Source organism: Bombus bifarius, unplaced genomic scaffold (genome assembly GCF_011952205.1).
Source record: "Bombus bifarius isolate JDL3187 unplaced genomic scaffold, Bbif_JDL3187 scf7180000008190, whole genome shotgun sequence".
In the NCBI taxonomy this organism is placed as follows: domain Eukaryota; kingdom Metazoa; phylum Arthropoda; class Insecta; order Hymenoptera; family Apidae; genus Bombus; species Bombus bifarius.
This window is the reverse complement of record NW_022884499.1, coordinates 99,497-122,700: the sequence shown is the minus strand read 5'-3', so window position 1 is coordinate 122,700 and position 23,204 is coordinate 99,497. Positions and strand designations below refer to the sequence as shown.

Sequence of the window (23,204 nt, the reverse complement as noted above, 5' to 3'; positions counted from 1 at the left end):
TAGTAAAGGTCCTTCAAACCAAACAAACGTCTATTTCCGAAGAATTTCCAAAGACTATTGTCTACCACGGCGTGACAAGGGAAAATTAGTTTTTCTCACGTATGATGCAACTTTCCTCCCACTAACCACTTTCTCTCGAGGGCGGGTAAGACCCTTCGTTTAACCAATTAACAACGAAGCTTATTCCCTCACTCTCTTAACTAACATCGGCACCAACAAATCCGATGGTCCCGTGCGCTAGACACACCCATCCTTAGCTTTCCTCCGACACAGCATCGTCTCCCAAGACAGTACTGATTTTACATCCTTCGAACGGTCAACATCCTTCCACCGGGTATGCACACCCGTAGATCAGTCACTCATTCATCTCGTACATACGCACCAGCGGAACTGTCTTCGTTATAAGGTGTTGGAATAAACGGTGAAATATAACTTACTCTACTGTGTCATATTCATTTAACCACCTCTGTTATCTTAACCGAAACAGGGGAACGACTACTTCGCGGCGTCGATTCACCGAATCGTAGCGAGAATTTACGCCTCTCGCTGACGCGTTTTCCTCGCGACCGCGTCTCTCCGCGAACGGTCGTAACAGTAAGTGTGCCGTGAATCCATTTCTACCACGAGGATCTAATAACAATCGCATGTATACGATTGTTTTATCTTAATCTCAGTATCAAAAAGAACATCGTGTGATTCTCGTTTAATTACTTTTTGAATTACATGTTATGCAAACTGTGTAGTGCTGTTGGTAATGAGGTGAAACCACGACAGAGTAGAAGGAGAATATTTTGCATTACACAGCAGAATCTTGCGTTAACGAATCCCGCGAGGAAAGGGATTATAGTGCAGATTTAGAGAGAGAACTTAATAAATTGATATAAATAAAGAGTGTATGTTAGGAATCATATAGATAGACTCTTAAATATTTATTTATGAATTCATTTATGACCTAATTTATGAAATAAATATAATCTATATAAAATATAAAGGATGTGAAAGAATTCTACATAAAATATTATTTTTTTTACAAGAAAATTATATTTTTTTATTTACAAATCAATTTATGATTTAATTTATACAAAATTAATATATAGATGTTGGTTTATTAGACGAGTTATCTAAATTATAGAAAAGTGGAGATATAAAGGAATTCCTCAAAAAAGAATTATTTACAAGATAATTGTATTTTTCTAACACACGTCATGGAGTAATTTTTAACATAAGTTTGTCGACATTATTTCCATCTTAAGTACTTAAATAAATTTCCAGTTATCGACAAGATATGAGATTACTGTACATGTCGTTTTAAGCGACTGCTCGATAAGCTCGTATAAACGTCATCCTAGAATCGCGCTTATCAGCTATTGACATAGAAATTACAACGGTCAGTTTCAAACCAAAGAGAACGAAAAAGAATTAATTACTAAGCACTTAGAATTTCCAAAAGAGGAAGTAATTATTTGTAAAGTTTAGAACATACATACTGTAGAAACACTCTAGTAACATCTTCCAACTTCCCCTTCACGATCATAGCCAAAATTTAGATACAAACTTGCATCCTATCTATTAGCGAGACAGTCGTTGAATTGGTGCAATCAGTTCCAACTCAGACAGTAACGACAGCAATTTAAGAACGATATCTCAGTCTGCATGACAAAATCATGCAAATGATCTGACCTATGATTCCGTTATATAAATCAAGTTCCATTAATAGACTGCGGATGTTTATGTAAATTCTAATTCCTAATATACAGGTTTTATGAAATCTAACGATATAATTATTAAGACAAGCAATATTTTGGCAATTTCGAAGCTCAAGAAAAAACACGTTTGTCTCGAAAATCAAATATACAGACAATTTTGTTAATATGGGTTTGATAGAAAATGTCACTTATCATCTTCATCTTCTATAATTTTCATATTTTATGTATTTCTGCGTATTACGTTCATCCTGTGCACTCCTGTATCTTCAGATTTTCCATAAACGCGCAAACATTTGCAGTCTATTCTTTATCGTGTTATCTTTCCCTCCACAATTTCTGCTTTTTAATGTTATCTAAGATTCTGTTGCATTCCCTCAAAGGCTGGTGTATCGCGATAATCGAAAATTATGCTGCAAGCAGTCGAGCACTCTCGAATTCGTGACGGATCCCTCGAGCTAGACATTTGGTCGCGCTGTCGAAGCGCCCGGGAGCGATTTCCGGCCGTGATTTATCCACCGGATGGAAGTTCGATTTTATTGTCACCGGAGGTATATTTTAGCATTATGCTCGTGCAACATCTACCGGTCTGCTCTCCCATAAATGCGGTATTTACGTCGCTACCATAGACCTGGAAGAACGAGCCCGGATCGCGATGACCTTCTAAACTCTAAACGATTGATATTCCACTGGGAGGCGAGCCCTAAGAATATTATTTGTCGTGATATAGCAGCCGGTAGTAAATATCCGACGAAATGGCAATATCAGCGCGTTATAGACGGTCCCTGCCGCGGCCAATATCCGAATACGAGAGAACAGGACGCGGCTCGAGAACTTCGTAAACCATTTGGGAACGTCGTAAAGCTTCGGACGAAAGTTGTTCTCGCCACCTCTATTGTTGCGTCGTTTTAATTTATTTCGAGTGTGTCCTACGCTCGTGGACTGGATTTGCGGATTTTAATTGAAAATTCCAGCAGAGACAGGTCCGCATGAATATCAAGCGTCGTCCTTTATCCGGTCAATCCAACGTGATCGGATTGCTCGTGGCCATCGTACTTTTTCATCCGAAAGTTTCAGCCTTCCGTAGATTGTACATGGGATTCATTAAGCCGTTGAATCAATTAAATCAACCATCTGGCGAGTTCAGTTCTAAAGGGGCTACGATCGATCGATCTCGTTATATCTAGGATATCCTTGTTCGGGTTGTTCCGAATATCGGTTATCGTTCGCGCCGTGGCGGCCACTGGAGGTTAGGTGTTAATTGAAATTAACGATCTCGAGGATAAGGGTCATGCAACATCGGAGAGTTTCACATAGATTAGGCTCAACGTTGCTCTAATATGGGAGACCGCGTGGAACGTGTATGCGTTTGAAAGTTAGAGTCTTGCTGTCCTATAGCCTCGACCTCACGTTTCCATACACGATGAAGGTATCGATCGATACTGCTGCTGTCCCGTGCGTCTCTTCGCAGATGTGAATTGCGAACTGTGCAGTCACGCGAGCTTTTCGGATGATCTCGTTGCGAAGATTGAGGAAATGCGCTCTAACGGAAAAAAGACACTAATAGCAAGGAAATAATGTGATTTTCGGTTAAGAGCGTCGCGGTGCGATGTAATGGAATTTTTTTTGCCGCTTTTCTTGTATCATATTTCAAATCTGTTAATTTTAATTTTATTTGAAACTTGAATTTGGAATTTGGAATTTTAATTGGAACTTGATATTAAATAAATAAATAAAAATATATATGTATATGCATGTATATATATATGTTCGTGAAATGAAAGGGATTTTAATTATACCGTATCACCGCCCTCAAAAGCAGGATGATCCTTTTAATTCGCTACGCATTCATCCCAACGATTTTACGTTTTCGAAAATATGTCTTGAAGATCTTTAAGGATCCACGAGCGCGGCACGTCAAACGAAAATAAACTTTATCAAAATGAATCCGCGAATTTCGTCAGAAAGTTTGCTATGAGAGTCTCGTAATTTGTACTATAGGAAAATTAATTTGCTCAACTACGGGTATAAACTTCGAGGTTTGTACCATTCGCCGCGTGGAACGATAGGAAAGGATGAAAACTCAAGGGGGATGAAAGTGATTCACACACAGGAGCGATATCAACGCGTTTGTAAGCGTTCTCGCCAGCTTGCTTCACTTTTCTTTATTTTCTCTGTTTTTTTTCTTTTATATTTTTTTTTCTTGTTTAGTCCTCTCAGCAATGTGTTACACCTTGAAAAAGAGGGATACGATAGGTAGACATAAGTAGCGTTAAATTGGTAGATTAAAGTTTAATTAGACAAATATGTACTGCACCTCGCGTACCCGCGATACGCGACGAGTTTTAGGCACTTTAGAACGTTACGTACGCGGTGCTAAATACCGTAACATGCTTAGCCCGTACTTTGCGCCACCAATAAGACTTATCTGCGACATTCTTCTTTCTATTATCGTTCACTATCGTTTTCACGCTTTGTCATTGTTTCTGGCACATACCCGTCTAGCGATCCGTAAACATCCTCCTTGGAAGCTCGTAAAAAGTTCTGATTGTGTTCCCGATGGGACACACGACCCTCATCCGCCTTCGTTGTACGCGAACTTTTCGCGTTTCGATCGTTGCGCGTGGTAGCACCTTTCGATAAATTTTCGATGATATGAAAAAAAATAAAAGAAATGTATTAAGAAAAATTGGGAAAGTCTGTCTGCCTTCCGCGTCATCGTGATGGATCCTTATTAAACGAGCGTGTATACTAACGAACGAATCGTATATCATTCCTAAAATTAAACTTCTTGTCCCGTATAGCAAGCGTACCGTGTAAAAACATAATTATGGATCGTAAGCATAGCGATTATCACAGACATCAGCTGTAGCTTCTGGACGTTTATGGTTGCAAATCATAGGTTCTTCGTGGTCGGAAGTCTCTGGATTAGAATGACCCGATTTCCCCTCCGCGATACCCAAGACCAGTTTCGTTGGACGTTCTGGAAAGGTGGCCTCGCTAGAAGAAGATGTAATTGATTGGGTACGATGACTGGCCTTTTATCATCGATAATTAGAAGACTGTATAGGAAATATTTATGGGTGGTGCATAAGTGACATAGATCAGTACTCGGCGACTATGCTTTTCGTTACTGACAATTATCTCATGTATCTCGATAATGAATCCTGTTGATCAATAAAGTAGAATAAACACCTGCTATATTTATCGATTATCGTTAATGTCTACGTTTGAAAATTCAGTTGGATCGCATCTTAACATTGGATTCACGCGATAGTGCGACGGCTAATCACATTCAGAAGACTAGAAAGTCTAGAATCAGATTGAAATTCTAAAAAAACTCCTAAACATCGATAAAAAGAGATTCCTGGGTTTAGTAAAACGGTGTCTGGTTAACTTGTCAGAAATCTGGTCTTGGGTGGGAAACATTTGATACGAAGTGGGGGTGCGACGAAAAATAAATGTAGTTAGTGCCATCTAACGTTACCATTCTTACGCGATATTTTCGCAGATGCTACTACGTTCTGTGAGTGGCTTTCGTGCCGGACGAAAACCGTTCGCGAATAGCGTTATTGCAGTAGACCGCTTCTGTCGTAGCTGACGGACCTGAACGCGTCTTCGACCAGATCCGTCAGACACCTGACTGCTTGTAACAGAGCAGCGAGGAGAAGAGACAGTGAAAGAGAGATCAGTTTGCTAGGCACTAATGCGTTCTCCGAGGAACTTTGACTTCTGCTCGATATCTTCTTTCTCTTTCTCTTGTCGGAACTTTTACCGCCACCGGACTCTTTCTCTTTCTCCTGCATCTTTTCTACGGAGACTGAGGTACGCTTCGTTCTATTTGGTGATTTTTCTCGTGGACGCGGGGTATTTACCGTAATTTCTTTCGAAATCTTCGCCCTTTTCTGCTCATTCACGTTCGACATCGCGAAACATCGATTAGAAGAAATAGATTCGAGTTTCCTGCGAAAATCTTCCGTTTTCGCGTCCATGATAGTCCAACGTTTCTCGTTCAATCTTTTCTTATTTGTCATAATAGATTTATTTTGCGGTGTTTGCAACATTTCCTCCGACCTCGCTTTCCCGGTAAGATCCGGAAAATTCCCATTCGTCGATTCGAATAGCAAATTTTGCAAAGAGCTTTTACCAGTATCACGTTTGTCGGTAGAATCCAAATTCGAAAACGTCGAATTTTCATCCAGAGAGTTTGTCCTACTGTGACACTTGTCGCGGCAGAATAGTTTCTTCTCAGCACACGTGGTGTTCAGATTGTAGTCGATTGTTATCGGTTCTTCGGGTTCTGACGAACAGAGTCTGATATTCTCCTTGGCTCCTTCGAGAACGATTCTTCGAGGCAAAGTTTTGTTAAGACTGTTTGGAATGAAGTTTATGGCTTTTTCATGGTTGCAATTGGGATCGGCGGTTTCTTCACGGAAAATCGTAGAACCGTCTATACAGTCGGTGTTGGAACGATCATCTACTGATCCTGATTGATTGTTTTCTTCTATATTAGTGGTGTCAGATGACTCTTCGTTGGAAGCGTCGAAGGCACCAGCACCAGCATCGTCGTCTTCGTTGTTGTCTTTCATCGTTATATTATGACCTATCCAAACCTCTTCCTCTTCTTCTTCCTCTTCTTCTTCATCTTCCTCTTCATCATCATCTTCGTCTTCAGACCCAAGAGATTTTCTCTTGTTTATTACAGGAACAATACCGTCTGCGTACAGAAGATCCTGGACCTCGTATAGACTCTTCTCGATACTTGGACTTTTGTACAATAGGTTTCTCAATTCCGGTATATCGAGGTCTTGCACGTGAAGTAAATTCTGCTCGATATTTAAAAGACTCTCTTCTATCTGTACAAGACACTGTTCGATATCACAAGCTGGTTCGGAGCTTGGATCGCTTTTCGCGCCAGAATGATTAGTTTTAGTAGATTCATTATCACACATCTGTCCAATACTCGCTGATTTCTGCTTCTGATCTTCCAACACGCGATTATTAGAGCTTAAATGTTCTCTCCAGGATTCGATCGGCCAGCAAGCCGTCTGTAACAATTCTCTCGGCTGCGTTTGACTGTCATAAAACACTCTATAGTTACTGTGACTATTGGCTACCTCATAGTTGGTCTGCTGTCTAATGTCCCAACCTAACTGATCACTTTCCGCGTTTTCTCTGAAACTTCGTTCTCTGTTCTCCGACGACACACTATGATCACCATGACTGTTGGCTACTGAATAATTGGTCACTTCTTCTCGATTAGCATCCAGGTAATTCTTAACGGTCAATTCCGAATATATCTCGCTATACCTAGTGTGACTGCTGGATTCTTTGTAAGCGTTTTCGTGACTGTTTGCCATAGGATAGGTCGTACTTAGATCGAAATCTTCTCGAGGCCTTCTCGTAACTACTCTTGTCTTGCTGTAAATGGAAGAGTCCTCTTTACTGTGACTATCAGCGTCATCGTTCTCGTCGTCTACTTCTATTGCTCCTTCTGGGTAGGGAATTTCTTGCGTTTCATCAGGCACGATACCAGACTCTAAACAGGAATCATCCATGAGTATGTAACCATCCAAGACATTTTCATCCAAATCGATCCAATTCCTTGAATGATCTTCACCCCATTTTTGTCTACTTTCTGCTTCATTCTGTTCGCTCGTCTGTCTTCGTCGTTCGCATATCGTAGGATCGTGTACATGTATTTGCACCGGGCAGAGGACGTCGGTTCTCCTCTCGACGTCGCAAGTGGATGGCGGTGTGGTCGCAATCAGTGGTGTGACCTCGTCTAAAAGGGCCTCACGGGATTCACGGTACCTGTAACCGGGACATGGAGTGTTTACTGGAGAGTGTGAGAGGAGATTGACGTAACCACCGGCGCCTCTGCCTATGAGCGATCAGGTGATCGTTGTTGCATCTCGATTGTGACCCATTGCGGAGTCCTGGCTTTCGTTCAGCGCTTCGTTGCTCAATCTTGTACGGTTAAGGGTGGATATAACCTTAATACAGAAAAATGAATAAACAAAATATGTTAAATTTACTGTAAAAAGGTAGAACTATTTATAGAATAACGGAAGAGTTGAAATAGTGAATATAATATTTCTATAAAATAAGACAAAAATCCAAGATAAAAAGCTGTGTTGGAAAATTCGTTTTTGAGAAAAATGCATTTGAGAATCATTCGAGTACACGTGTACTTAAGTGATAACTGATTTTATAAAATTCACTAACTTACTTTAGATTATCTACGTGACTAACTTAGTTAATATCAATATTTACATATTAATTCGCTCTTAAGAATTTATGAATGAACACGATGAATCTAATAAGTGACAGTAATAATAGATGTAGACTAAACCGAGTTCACTTTATCATTTTAATCAAAATGTGATTTAATATGTTGTACATCAGTATATCGTGTCTTATCGCATATTTAATAAAAACTGATAGTTAATATCAGGAGTCAGTAGCACTTGTGGTACTGATAATAAATAAACTACAATATTGTGTCACCTACAAAAGTATGTCTGGACTATCGCATTCTACTATTTATTTGCAATTAGAATACAATATAATTTTCTTAAAATCTTTCAATGCAATGCAATTTTCTTATTCTGAATTTTTATCTCAGTTTGAGCCATAAAATCTCCTTCACTGCACTTGTATCATACTGTATGGCACATCAATTATTTGAAATTACTAATATCATTATGATGTTATTTAATAATATAATAATAATTTTAATTAATAATATAATAATAATGTTAATTAATAATATAATAATTTAACTTATTTAAAACAATTATTGCGATAATTATCTCTACCTACCTTTGGATGAGTGACTTTAACATCGCGAAATTCTTCGGTGAATGTCAAAATGTACACGCAGAATGCTGCAGCGCACAGCCATTCAGTGATAGTGCTAGCCACGTGCAATTCCCATCCGCCATCTTCCTTGTACCATTTCCGAGGATTCGTACCTGGAAACGAAAATACAGATGCATCGTTTTAATATGTAAAAGAAGAACGTGTTAAACGAAGGGGGAAACACAACCAAACTAACCCTTATAGGCCAAGCGTGCCAGCACGCCAGTGATGAGAGTTACGACGAAACAAACGGTGCAAAAGGTGGATAATGCCGCCCGAAGGTGAGCCAGTTTCAACGAACATCCGAGCGGATGCAGGTAGAACGAACACACGGCCTGCGAACAAAACGCATGAAAAATGAGAAAGAGCCAGACAACGAAAGACAATGTAATGTGAATAAATCAGCTTTCCAGGAAATTACGCAAGCCACGTATCAGACTTCATTTAGTACGATCCAATTAGGTGACATTAGTGTTTTATCCACGATCTTTCAGCTAGTTTTAATTTTTGTATTTTTATCAGACGGATGGCAGTTGTTGGATTCTTTTCGAGAGGAGAACGAAAAATTTCGAAAGCCACGTTTCATTGAACTATGTGGAATGAAAGCTCATGGGTATTAAATTTTGTAGAATAAAGATTGGATATGGAATAATAATAATAAGGATTGGAATAATTTGAGAGGAGAACTGTCGATTTTGTTTTATTATAGTTAGGTAAAATAGTTAATTCGTGGACCTGTACCTATACATTTTGTGATTGCAATTTCTTATTGAAATAAAATTTTTTAATGTACCTGTGTCCAAAAGTATGCAGTTCCACCACCGAAACATAGAAGAGCGCCAATAAAGTGTACCACTATGACAGATGTTTCTTGAAAGTTTGCGACCACCGAGAGGCCAAACGTCGATATTAGGCCAAAAATCAAGGCCCAATGATTCCATTTCGGTAGAGAATGTTGCAACCTAAACGTACTCGAACATTCTTTCACTTGAGAGTATCTTATGTAGACGAGGAACGACACTGAAACGATTCAACAAAATGTCAATTATCAATATGATACTGCAGTATGTTGCGTTCAATATTTCTTAATTATCATTTTTAAGATTATTCTATCACAGAGACAATAATACAAATAACACATATATCTATCAGTTATTTTTACATCAAACAATTTTCATCGATACTGAGACACTCGTTGTTTGCACAGGTTTAGATATCTCTTTTAAAATTTGCGAGTCCAAGTTTAACGACGATCGCCTCCGAAAACAAATGCTATTTTTGCTTCGCTAAACTCTCGCTTATTCCCAGTGAACGAGAATCGAGGTCAGTGTACCGTGTGCGAAGTATCAATCGATTTTCTTCCTCCGAGTATATCGAAGATTTAAATACATTTGTTGATGTTGGACACTCACTGAGCATCGCGATCATGTTGATAAACTGGGCGAATATGCAGCTTTCCGGTGCATAAGTAGCTGCATCCGAGATGTAAGGAAACTCGGCTTCCACATGACCCAATAGAACTGCTATTATGTAACTGCAAAATACAAATAAATCCATACTTTTTTATCGGAATATTTATTTACAAATTTTTTACTGAAAACTTTGTGGAAAATAAAGAAATCATAACATATTCCATTGCACTTAAGGATTAGATATAGCAAAACAGAAGACATAATAAATATTAATTACAAATATAAGAGGTTATCTGCATATTCAACAGGATACAAAACAGTCTAAGTAACCGTATGTCGTCTCAGCATATGTTAATGTAATATTATATCTGCTTACGGTAAAAGATTAAAACACAGCATATTAATTACTATCTTGGTTTACTAAATATGTTATTTTATGAATTGTTTGACGTCTATGTAGTCACGTGTTAATCGGAATATGTTTGTGATATACAATAATAAAGATCGAATATTATCTTCATGTTTATTTATATGTGTTTCAGTATCTGCAAACTAGTATTCGCAGTGTACTATGCAGATCTGCGTAATTTGCAAAACAAATTTCCGACGGAGAATGTTTTATGCTTTGTACTTTGCATTCAATCACACATGGTGCGTCGAAAATAAAAAAAGGAAACTCTCGAACGTTGAATTTAAATTAAGCAAAACCGACTGCACACAGGCAGAATTCTTTTGTCTACAAAGTTCAAAATAACTAAAAATAACAAAATAACAAAAAACGAACACTATGGATTATTTTTTAGTAAAGAAAAACAATATCTCCAATCAAAATTAAAGAAAACTGACTGCATATAAACAAAATTTGTTTATCTACGAAATCTAACGAAACCAATAAAAATAAAATAACCACTATGGATTATTTTGAACAAAGAAGAAAATACCAGTTTAACAACTCTTTCATAATTATCGAGCAATAATTTTGCTTACGTCAAAATAAAGACAGAAGGCAACGAAATGAACAGGATAATCGGAAGATAATGGAGGTTGACCAGGAAATCCTCCTTGTCCATGTTTCCTGTGTGCGTTTGTGGTTATTTTCGGCTTTCCCGCCGGAACCAATGACGTCAGATGATGACGCCCACGGAAGACGCCGCTATCGTGGAGACACACGCGTCGTTGCACGCGTCCACAAGGTACGAGCACTCATGCTCGTCTGTTCCAAGAGGCTGGACCTCTTATTCTACTTCCTTCCCACGGGAATCAGTCGCTAAAATGCATGGAGCTGCGGCCGCACTGCAATTCAATTGCCATTAACGTTCTTCTTCGACGTACCTTTGATTAAAAAATAACAATATGTCACGTGGCGACCTAATATAAAACGTGCTCGTATTGTTTTCAATGTCGTTGTTTTCATGAATTTTAGTTATATTTTGATCTAGAATGTTTCAAATATGTGAATTCTGTCGAGTTGTATATACTACACATATATGCATATTGTCAGTGGTAAATATTTGCAACTCTATTTAAAGCACGAAAGGAGTCAGTGCCAGTCACTGCATGACTATATCTAACTGCTACAATAATATATCATAGTACTATGATAATGCTATAGTAGAATACTACAATAAATTACGTTATACTGTATATTACACTACATGCGTACGATTGAAAGTAGATCACAAGCTGCGCGCCAGAAATATCGTACACGGTGTCTTACCAGAAAAACTACAGCAAGTGTCCGTGGCACACGTCGCGGTCGCCGCAAGTATTCGCCGACAATAGAGAGTGACACAACTCGAAACGCCTGCACGAGGTGCCGTTCTCGACGTGTGCGTTCTCACGCGGGCGTTGTCTAGGGACAGAGGAAAGGGAACCCTTGCAACGAAGCAATTGGAAATCTTACGTAGCAACGACGCTCGAAAACAGTCGATTCTTCCAACTCATATGGACATGAAAAAAATTGCTAGTACCTTTGACGTTTTCGTTGTCTCTTGAGCACCAACGTTCCTTCCACAAACTATCTCGTCGTACTGAAACTAGAAACTCTTTCGAAGGGGCTGCACACGGTTGAAGGTCTTCTTATCCAATAGCACCCAACAACACCTAACACTCTTTACACTATGTCGTTGACGATATACGAAGAGCAAAGTACGATATTCCACTTGATTTCCTTTTCTTTCGGTTCTCCCGTAGTTACGTGATTTTCGAGCTTTTGTTTGAGAGGCCAGGGTGAAGAGCGAGCAGAATCACAGAGGTTATGGCCGACTGTGCGCGATCGATGTTGTGCCAGCGAGAACGGCGCTCTCAGCAGCTGCGCCACGAGACTGATGCCGCGCCGTCGTCGTTACTGACAGACGTTCTCCAAGAAACGTTTGTCCTAATACTACTCGCGAACGTGTTGCGATAATACGTACATACATGTAGACGTAACGCTTATCAATACCGTTAAATAATCACCTTCTCGCTTTACGATCGTCCGGATGAATTTCTTCTAACGAATTTATGACTCTGCAAATTCTTTCTACTTTTCTACGAACTCGTTGAGACGCAAATATTCGCATTAAAACCGAATACGTATATCGAGGCGGAATTCCTCGAACATGTTCCTCGAGCGTGATCGGACGGCAGGCTTCGTTCTGCGATTAAAATCGATTCGAAGCAAACCACACGATATTTTTTGATAAAAATTTCATTCATATTACAAATTAAATTCGAGAAACGATGGATTGGAAATCTATATCTTCATTGATTCGTTGAACGAGGAGTTTTTAATTTGGTTAGGAAGTTGCAGGTATCGACTGACAATTGACAACGTGATGAGTGCCAGTCGACATCCAAATTTGGTCGCGGGTAATACTTCAGGGCAAGATTCGCACAAAATTTCCGCATTATTCGAAGTAACTTTGATCGAGTGAATAGAGAGAAAGATAAATCACGTTTGTCCATGGAGAGCAATTTGTAGTACGAACGTTCAAACAGCAAATTTTGCTTTAATGCTGGTAGATGATGACCTTTACCGTGTTTGCGGGTTTCAAAGTTGATTCGCCTCCTCTTCTGTGGAGACATTTGAATATTTGTTCGATCAACTTCATCGGGGATTACTATTTCACGTGATGGGTTTTATCGACCGCAAGAACAACGAAACGTCGGTATCTATCAGTAATTGAGGTGTGAATCGAGATAACGCGATCAGCTGCAGTGATAATCGAGCAAACTGTTGAATGAAAAGAAAAAGAAATAGAAGATACTCACACGAATAATTTAAAGAATTTTGTAAACATTAAACGTGGTGTTAACCCTCTATAATCAGATTTTTTTTCGATTTATAAAAGAAAGATATGATATGTGATATAATTATACAAAAATATACAAACTAAAGTATTTAATGCTTAAAGAATGAAAAAAATCATATTCAGATTTCGCTCCTTTAGTTATGTTGATAAAAATATGAATTTACATAAACATGCGTAATGTTCTAGTAATAAGCAGAAAATAAAATTTCCAAAATGTATATAACTTCCAAGTTATATGGTGTTATAGAGGGTTGAATCAAAGAAGCAATTAAAAGTAATGTTACTAGAAATTATCTTCAAATGCATACGTTAGAAGGAAGATAATTTAATGCTTGAATATTCGAGGAGTTTTAGGATTCTTGAACTGGTGGATTTAGCTTGTGTGGTAATTTCAAATCTTGATCCTTGTCTAGATATATCAACTGAAAACAAAAGATTTGGAAGTCATTGCGATATTATTTTAACGCTGTTTTGATTGAACTCTGCTCCGATAAGATTAATTGAATCATGATTATGGTATAACTGTTTGGGAACTTTGAACACGAAGAGGAAGCACGATATTGTAAATTATGATTCAACGTGCAATATTAATCGCTTGTATCTATCGTGTGATAAATACTTGTATTTACAATGGCTCGCGAAAATATTCGAACACTTATCACCGAGAACTTACTAAAATGTTATTAGCGCTATAATGAAACAAGTATCGCGAGGTATTTATTGCAAATATACATTTCTCAGAGATCATCGAAGTATTGGAACAATTAACTATTCGCTATATTAACAGGCTATAATATTTAATAAGATCATTTTTAGTACAAATACTAATTTTTTTGGTTTCGCGAGCCACAGTGTATTAAATATAATGTTATAAGAAAAAAGTACCGTAACCACAGGATCCTCGAAATTGATTAATCGAAATTCTGGCACGAACGTTAGCAGGAAAACGCAATAAACAATCGCTAGAACCCACTCGGAAATGGCACTAGCGACATGCCAAGCCCAGCCACCGTCGGTTGGCAGCCATTTCTTGTAATCATCGCCTGCAATTCACAGAAACCTCATTATCACATATTATTGTCTGCCCGCTTATTATCATATCTCAAGTAAGGCAAGTGGAGAAATAATGTCACCTTGAAATTCTAACATTGAAATGTAGCCAGGTAGGATCGTGGTAATTGTCAAAATTAGCGTCAACACCGAAAGTGCTGCACGAATGTATACTACAATTCTGCCATTCACTGCTGGTACCATTTTGTGACTTAAATATGTCTGAAAGCATTATATATGTAACAAATATGTATTGTTTTTTTTCTTGTGTACGAAATTTAAGGAGATAGTTTATTTTAGATCTTCGAGAAGGTCCACCTTCTCAACATTTTTTAAATTAAAGAATATAGTCTTATGAATACACGTGTACAACTTTTTGTTTGAGGTTCTAAAGATAACGATGTTATAGCTCTTCGACGGCACACGAAAAGATATTCAAATGCATTTTTCTTAAATCTATATTTTTTGAAACCCTACTTAACTGATTAACGTAAAATTTTGCTATCTTTATGAGAAAGAAGCGGATAGTCATATTTCAAAACTATTTTGTTTCATTATGCTCTGTTACACAGGAGTAAATTTCCAGAATATATCTGGGTGAAACAAGTGATACGTACTATTGTTGGCAATAAAAACTCCCTTTCTAAATTTATTTCTCCTATCCATTTATCAGGAATCCACCGTACCTGCAGGCAAAAGTAAATGGTTCCAGCCGTGAAACAAGTCATTGCTCCGATCATATGAGCCGCGACAACACGGGCTTCTTGAAAATTCGCCAGAATATCGAGTCCAAAGCAACCTAGAACGCCGCACCATGCCGTCACAACAACGATTTTCTTGCTAACGAGATCGTTGCCCCTTTCGAATTGCCATTGGGAAACTTGTCGATGTCTAATGTATACGCAACAGGCGACTAAAATACATGTGCAGTGTTATTAACCGCGGTAGATATACGTTTAAACGTAAAACTAGTTGATATTTACGGAGTAATGCAGCTATATTAAGGAATTGGGCAAATATACACGATTCCGGAGACAAGGTGCCTGTTTCCGATATGTACGGAAATCCTGGTACTACGTGGTCCCATTGCACCGACATAGTGTATCTGAAATGCAATTGCTTTGAAAATGGATGCTCGTATATTATATGTAGAGTGTTGATTTAGAAAAGGGGATTAGTTAAACTTTGATTATAGTTCATTTATTACATAAATTGTAGATATAAATTATAGATGTAGCCTTTAGATGTACCGATAACGTAATTCCAAGTAATGCTCAAAGAAAATAATATTGAATAATTTAGATTTAGAAATGTAATAAGTAAGAAAATGCAATGTAAGAAGCTTTTTTTAAAATAATATAGTGACCTGCAAAAATCTTCGTACATTTTACACAAAGATCAATTTTGTTAAAATAAACTCTTAGAAAATTTCATACTGAAGTTAGTGCATTTTCTGCCAAGATGACTAAGAACTGGTTAAGAAATAAATATATTACATATGCTTGCTTTAAATTAGAATGACTTTGTCATAAGATCCACGACAGCTTCTGCGGAAAACTATATATGCTCAGCTGAAATGAAACAAATTTTCTTCTCTAAATTAAACAATTTAATAATTAATAATCAGTTATGGCCAAATACTAATAGTAAAACATAATCACGTTTGAAAGTTAAATTCAGTAATAAATCACGATAAGTTTAAGTTTCGCTAGAATTTTTCCCTAATAAAAGAAGCACTTTCAACAAGTATGCTGGCTTTCGATATTGCAAATCCATTCAATGGCACATTGACGATTGAATGTGTCTTTATTTACAGAACAATGATCCCTGCGAAGTGTACACAGTGGAACATAATGAATCAAACTAATCGCGATTTACATCATGCTGTCAGATACAGAATGCGCGGCTGTCGTTGTTTCTGATACCGTGGCCTTGATCGACCGCAAAGCTAGTTAGTAAGCATTAGTTTTACTCGTTCTGATTATGGCTTTATTTTTGCTATGAATTGGCAATCATTGTGTTAATGTGAATCCATATTTCTAATCACCGAACCTTGTTCTGTTGCATCCTTTGAGTCATTTTCGTTCGAATCGTCTTTTTCCATAGCCGAGAAATTCCTCAAATTTGAAGAAAATATTGAAAAATCGTTATTGGAATATTATGGTACGGCTTTTGGTTTCAATTCTATGCCAAAAATTTCCTTAAAATATCGTAAGTGGTTTCCTTAACGGAAACTAAAATAAAATTGGAATACAGAAAATTGAACGACAGCAACAGATATAAACTATAAGATTAAAAATAAGCAACATTTTTATAAGAAAATATTGTACTGGTGATGTGTAATTTTTGACAATTAATTTAATCATAATAAAAATTTGATTACAGTAATATTGTAATAAGAATTGAAAGTAAAGTTTAATGCAATTGAAACTGAAGGAAATATGATCATTTAACCAAGAATTCAGTTTTCTCCGCTGAAGCTCATTTTTTCTTGGTAGACTTACGTAATTAGAAACGTTACCGGAATCAGGATAAAGAGACTTAGTGGAAGAACGTGCAACTTTCCGTAGGACATCCTCGCACTCGTTCGTTTCGAAGCGCTGAAAAATATCGTGTCTTTTACCAAACTGTACTATCACATTCCAGATACCTTGAGTTTCATAAACGAATATAGTTTCACTGACTAATATACCAATAACGGCACAATTAGATCACTTAGTAAATGAAGTGCAAATGAAAGACCAAAATTTTAATTATAATTCACTAATGAGAATAAAAATCTTAAACTAAGAAGTATAGTACAGTAAGATTTTTGTGATACAATATATGTTACTTCAATTTTAAACTTCAAGTATGTTTAAAGCATTTATTGCAGAGCCACCGAAAAAATTTTCATTTCACCAATTTATAATTGAAATTGAAGATAAGAGGCTTTAAAGATAATTTAAAATAATGACTAAATATTACGGCAAAGAAATGCTAGTTAGAATGCCATCATTTTCGAATTAGTTGCCTGGTAGAAAAGTAAAATGAAAAGTAAAATTTTGCTCATTCCAAGTAAATCTTTCCCACAGAAGTATAATTCCTTACCTCGACGATATAATTGGGTTTCTGGGATTATTTTTCACTAGATGAGATAGCTGCAGCTACGCCAAGGGGGTACCTTCATGGGACGCCTTGGAGCGACTGCTCATCAGCGCTGTTAGCGTACCTCTTGTTCTACGCAACCTGGCAATCACCGATTAACGCACACGATTACATTGCATAGCAATTAACGCACCGTCTGATTCCATTCTCGATCAAGTCTGTCTCATTTTCATACAAATCGATTTCCTTCTCGAGGACAGTCACTTGAAATCCCCTAAATTGTAACAAGTATAACGAATTCTCCAATCTCTAAGTTACAAACTCATCTAATTTTAGTTCAAATATAAGTATATTCTATATTCAACATAATTCTATGAACATACTCTATATTGAATTGATTTTTCTTGATTCTATATTAAGAAACTGGAACTCAAATTTGCTTAATTCATTAATTTATCTAATTCATTATTTTGTTTCATGGGTTCTTTTTTCTGGAGGTTCTTTAATATTAATACTTTAATACCGTAATTACTTTAATCCTGTCGAAAGCATCATCAATACTGTCACCAAAACTATGTTGCAAACTGTATAATTTCCATATTTCATTCGACTGGCGTAATTTTAGAGATCCGAATCTCAAAGCGTGCCTCTGAACATAGATAATGATGCAGAGGTAATTAGATAAAAAGAAGAATTTTTTAAAAATATGTTTTGTAGGTTTGCTAGTCAACGAAACTTACATTTAGCATGGCCAAAACGCAATTAAAGAGAATTAGAATTTATCGATAAAGCGTTGCTGGTACACGCTGAGTCGCGTTCGATAATTCTCGCATGCCAATGCACGTAACAAATGTTCAACTGTCGGCTACCAAGAATTCGTAATTAACGCCGCATTATCAGCCTTACGTACACCGATGTCGTAATGGAACATTTGGGGATACTGTTCCAATTGCATAATTGATTTCCTTCCACACAGCTCTCTAGTCGTAATTGGAAAGAAATTTCTCCATGATTTCTTCTCGTTGAATAAATGAAATGCTTTTCATTTCTTCCTAAATGAACGTTATATTTTTTAAGCTATTTAACCGGAGAAAATTATTTTTTAATAATTGATTATATGTTTAAAAGTTTGAAGAATAAGGAAGATACATTTCGTATCTCGAGGAAAATTGCAAGTCAAACTATATATAATGTTATCTCAGCTTTAAGAAGTTAATTGCAGAGAGACATGTATGCACAAAGTAGGTTAACGAAGGAAAATATTGACAGAATGGCTTTACGTGCACACTATATTTTTTAATTTTTTGTTACTTTGAGTATTTCACTGTTTTCGCATTTATTGTTATTTTTATGTTGGGAATAAATTCCTAATAAAGAAAGGCAAAAACAACGAGATATTTGATAAAATCATGTTTCTGTATTAACAACGTTACAATATTACAATATAGGCAGTTTATTCGGTGTTGTTTCTTTTGCTGCAGCGTGTAATAAACAGTAATTCGTAAATTATTGTTCTTTGCGACGTTAGACTAGTAGCCTTGCGTTATCATCGTGATAACAATAATATGATAAACGTAACTTAAACGCGACATCGCGTAGGCAGGTGTCGAGTCATTAAAATAATATTTCATTAAAAATACTCTCCGGCTGGTTCTCATTATTATATTAGATATTCATCAGGCTATTTGTTTAATGATATTTTTAACTCATTAAGGATCAAGCAATGAAATAATATGTGAAAATTGCAAAACGCAATATTATTCTGATAATAGATACTTTACGGATTAGAAAAAATAATTCTCGGTATATATAGGAATTAATTATACAAATTACAGAAAAAATTTGTAATACATACAAAATTTACATAATTTAAAAAATGTGCAGTTTACTATTATACTATAAAAACTTTAGAATCTAAGTAGAGGAAGAAATAAAGATGAAACAAATATTTAAAACTTTCTTGAAATAGAATATACTGACGTGAATTGACTGAAAAAAGTTGCAAATGGAATGTTGTATCAACGAAACGTTGATCCTTAATGAATTAATTTGATAGGTTCTTTAAATAAAATTATAGTGTTTATCGCTCGATCGCATAAGGTATTACAATTGCAATACCAATTTGGTTTCTCTGTACAAATCCTTGATATACTGTTGGCTTCAAATTGTCCTTAATCGACTATTTCGGGGCTCCTTAACTGTAATCTACGTTATAATACCACACGCATGTGCATACGCTTATTATCACGTATATAAGTATGTATATATATGTACATAACATGCGTATGTATGGTTCTAATATAAATAGTTTGATAAATAAATAGTGTTGTTATCTCTTTGCGTTTGTACCGATCGCGGTTCGCTCGATCACAGAAAGAGAAACGCTGCACGTATGAATATTCTCTTAAAATGCCTCGAACGATACAATGGTACAACCATAAACTCTTGTACCTGGCTACATATTTATTCGTATCGTTATATTATACCATTTATCGCTGCATACGAATTTCGTTTTGGACTAGTTTCAATATCTTTAGCTAGCATTGCCTACGTGCAAGCAGATTCCTTCGAAAAAGACTCTGGGTCGCAACTTTTACATCGACATGAATCGAACAATCTTGTGTTTAACAGAATTATTCAAAATTTTAGTTTCAATTTTTCAACCTTTTTTAAATAGAAGATCTTAATTTTCTATGATCCACAATTTTTAAAATAAAAATTACATTAAAATAAAGAAACTTGAGCTGTTTGTTTGAATGTGTCCTGTCTTCCCTTTTTGTTAAATTGACGAAAGATCGTTCGATTCGCACATCTACGCGTGGCAGTGAACTAATACAAAGCTTTAAACAAAGACGTCGACGGGAGTCGAGGTTATCTCCATGTGGACGGAACGTTTCCGTGGTTCCTCTCGTCGAAAGCCGACATTATTGTCCTTAATTACACCGCGAATTAAGTGACCCTTACTGGAATTTCCTACAGCTCCGTAGGGACGTTTAACGCAGATTAACGTGTTTCGTTCGCAAAAGTATCGCTAATATGATCTCTAACAGTACCTTAAATCAAAGAGGAACAAACGAGACAGACGATCGAAGGCAGCGCGATAACGAGAGATGTCGGCCTCTTGGATAATTCCCCTCATTTTTTTTTAACTTTTTTAACTTTATTCGTGATTTTGATCCTCGAGCCTCCATTCACATCGCATAACAATAATTATGTAATAATATCTATCCTTTTTTTGTATTATTGCAATTAATGAATTATTCCAAAATTCAATTTGCATAAAATTCGGAAAATACTAATTTTCAGTGTTTACAATTCCAATTCACATTCACTTATGCAAGTAAATCAAAATTTCTTTTACGTAATTAAAACAGTATATATACAAAAATTACATTACAAACTTAAAAAAAGCTATTTAAGTATCCATTTACATAAAAAAAGTCGTAAAATTTCATTCAGAAGCATCCTCAGTGAGTATTAACAGCTTCTTGGATTCTGGTGATCGAGTTACGTGCTTGCCTCGTCAATCACTGTGATCACCCTATTAGCAGGAGGCACATTCGTCACGTGCCACTTGGGCTTGGGATCGGTCTCTTCGTTAGTCGGTTGAGGCCCTGGGGATCGATCCAAATTCGATTGACCACCCTTTGAACGAGCCAGGGACCACCTTCGGCCTCGACGATCCGTGATAATCGGCATTTCAGCTATCAGATTGTTCTCGAATTCTGACAGCATTAGATAATTCTCGACCTTGTTGCACGAGGTTATACAGTCTCCGATGTAATCAAGGTCCTCGAGCATGTTGTCAGGAAGATCCATATCCGCAATTCCCTCCTCGGAGATACACGTCAATTCTGGCTTCTCCGGGGCAAGGCCGTCGATCAATTCGCCTGCAATGAGATTCCATCGTTTGCTATCTCGGTTTGATTTTTTCTTTGATGTTATAGAGTTGATTGACGCTTGAGATATAATATAAAAATTCGAGGTTTTAGAATCGTAACCCTCAGTTGGATTATATGTGATCACAGCAATATGGATTATATTTGAGTTGGGTTATTTCATTTTAGGATATTCAATCTTAATTTATATCTTATATCCTTAAATATTTGATTTTAGTGTTCAATGTACTTAAATTTTATATGTATTTTTTTTATTCGAAGAGGAGATCCTATGACTGATACAAATGTGAGGAATAAATGAGGGAAACAGTAGGGTTAACCTAAACTTTTGTGGTTTGCTTACGACCCGAGGATATGTAAAGGAGATTTAAAGTAGATATTAAAAATTGTATGTCGAAGATTTTAATTATAAAGGAAAAAAAAGTTAGTCAACATTAATATAAAAAATAACGTAAGTGAATAAATTTACCTGGATTTGGTGCAATCTCAGTTCCAAGCACAAGAGCAGCCGCAGCAGCTCCTGCAGCAGCCACATGTGGACCATCGTTGTCTGGTTCCTGGCTAAACGACAATTTTCGGCGTTGTGGACAATTATCCGAAACGCAGAGATGCTTGGTTCCGTTAGACCTTATGTGTTTATGCCTCGATAAATTTCTTCTGTGAAGGTCTATGAAGAAAAGAGTGAAACTGCCTACTAGAACACAGGTCGAACTGAAGTAGTAACCAGCCTTCCCACCGTAGTTAATGTTCATGTATCCTGAAAAATCTCATACTCTTAACATTTTCTTGATCGATGTTATATTGCGTCATTGAAAACGTAGTAACATTGAGGACATTCTTCAAACAAATTAAATATTTCACTTTTACCTGAAATTGGAACTCCAATTGCTATTGGTATAGCTTGGAAACATTGCACGAAACCCCACGTTCTTGCGAAATTTCTTGCTCTGACTCTCTCATAGGTGTACATTTTGAGACTGTAGTGGTAACCACCACAGAAGATGCCTGCAAAATTCAATGTTTCATCTTAATTAAAACCGGAATTAACTTGAATTTATAATAAAGAAGTGATAAAATTCGAATTTCGGGGAGAATGTGAGTCGTTAGTGAGTTAATCAAAGTCAAAGTTAAGAAAGGAAGAGTTTTTGAGAATCTTTTTGAACGAGGTCACTGTCATTATTCAATATAGCTTTACATATTTTATTTAATCTTATATGAGCAAAGCTCTATCTGCAATGAAACATTCTTTGTAGAAGAATAATACAAGAAAAATACATTAAAGAAAAAGAAAGGAGATGAAATGATAAAAATATTATATATATATACAATAATAATAATAATAAATAATAAATAATAATACATAATAATAAACTATATATAGTTTATTATTTAATATTTATAATAACATATATATATAATATATATAATATATATAATATATATATAATAATATATATAATATATATAATAATATATATATATATAATATATAATAACATATTATATATAGTTATAGATAATTCAAAAGAGTCGAGAACTTAGGTAGGAATTAGATGTATATCCTGAAAGGATTTTTTCTGAAGTGTTCACGCACTTTTACAGGCGAGGATACTGTACCGTAAACCCAGGCGAACAGCACATATCCATGATAATTTCCTTGAACGGCAGTGAGGGCCAAAATGCACAATCCGCATACAAATATCGCCGCTTGCGTAAGATACTGACGCGCTATCCTGCATTCGACGCTGTGATGTACGACTAAAAGGCCAAAGACGACACAGCCGAGGGTCCAGGCCAAACCGAGGTAAGCCTGAAGTAGGATCACCGTGTCACCAAGACCTTCTTCCTCGGCCTGATGTGCCTACAATGAAATAAAATATTTAAAGGACCAAATTT

General features: G+C 36.5%; 2 protein-coding genes and 1 pseudogene across 3 annotated transcripts in view; all 3 read right to left on the bottom strand.

The window, feature by feature from the left end:
* Window positions 1-3,881: 3,881 nt before the first annotated feature.
* Window positions 3,882-12,369, bottom strand: LOC117209701 (annotated as a pseudogene).
* Window positions 12,370-13,581: 1,212 nt separating this feature from the next.
* On the bottom strand, window positions 13,582-17,683 carry LOC117209700 (DNA damage-regulated autophagy modulator protein 1-like). The gene is made up of 7 exons (XM_033451990.1): window positions 17,413-17,683; window positions 16,827-16,922; window positions 15,306-15,427; window positions 15,009-15,235; window positions 14,406-14,544; window positions 14,158-14,315; window positions 13,582-13,694 (listed from the first exon to the last, which is right to left on the bottom strand). The coding sequence occupies exons 2-7, from the start codon at window positions 16,895-16,897 to the stop codon at window positions 13,623-13,625; spliced, it is 789 nt and encodes a 262-aa protein (XP_033307881.1). The 5' UTR covers window positions 16,898-16,922; window positions 17,413-17,683; the 3' UTR covers window positions 13,582-13,622.
* Window positions 17,684-20,196: 2,513 nt separating this feature from the next.
* Window positions 20,197-23,204, bottom strand: part of LOC117209699 — a 61,267-nt gene continuing 58,259 nt past the window's right edge. For both annotated transcript variants that reach the window (XM_033451987.1, XM_033451988.1), the window contains exons 5-8: window positions 22,926-23,169; window positions 22,176-22,313; window positions 21,778-22,065; window positions 20,197-21,299 (exon numbers count right to left, since the gene is read on the bottom strand). In XM_033451987.1, coding sequence (XP_033307878.1) covers window positions 20,917-21,299; window positions 21,778-22,065; window positions 22,176-22,313; window positions 22,926-23,169 — 1,053 coding nt within the window. In that variant the 3' untranslated portion in view covers window positions 20,197-20,916. The remainder of the gene's footprint in view (window positions 21,300-21,777; window positions 22,066-22,175; window positions 22,314-22,925; window positions 23,170-23,204) is intronic.

What these genes read in the sequence shown, in the direction of transcription:
- LOC117209700 (XM_033451990.1), bottom strand. Translation starts at nt 16,897, where the DNA reads ATGTCCTACGGAAAGTTGCACGTTCTTCCACTAAGTCTCTTTATCCTG. An exon ending in CCATTTACTTTTGCCTGCAG is followed by an intron (nt 14,545 to 15,008) that starts GTACGGTGGATT and finishes TAATGCTTTCAG; the next exon opens with ACATATTTAAGTCACAAAAT. An exon ending in TCGAGGATCCTGTGGTTACG is followed by an intron (nt 13,695 to 14,157) that starts GTACTTTTTTCT and finishes TTTTGTTTTCAG; the next exon opens with TTGATATATCTAGACAAGGA.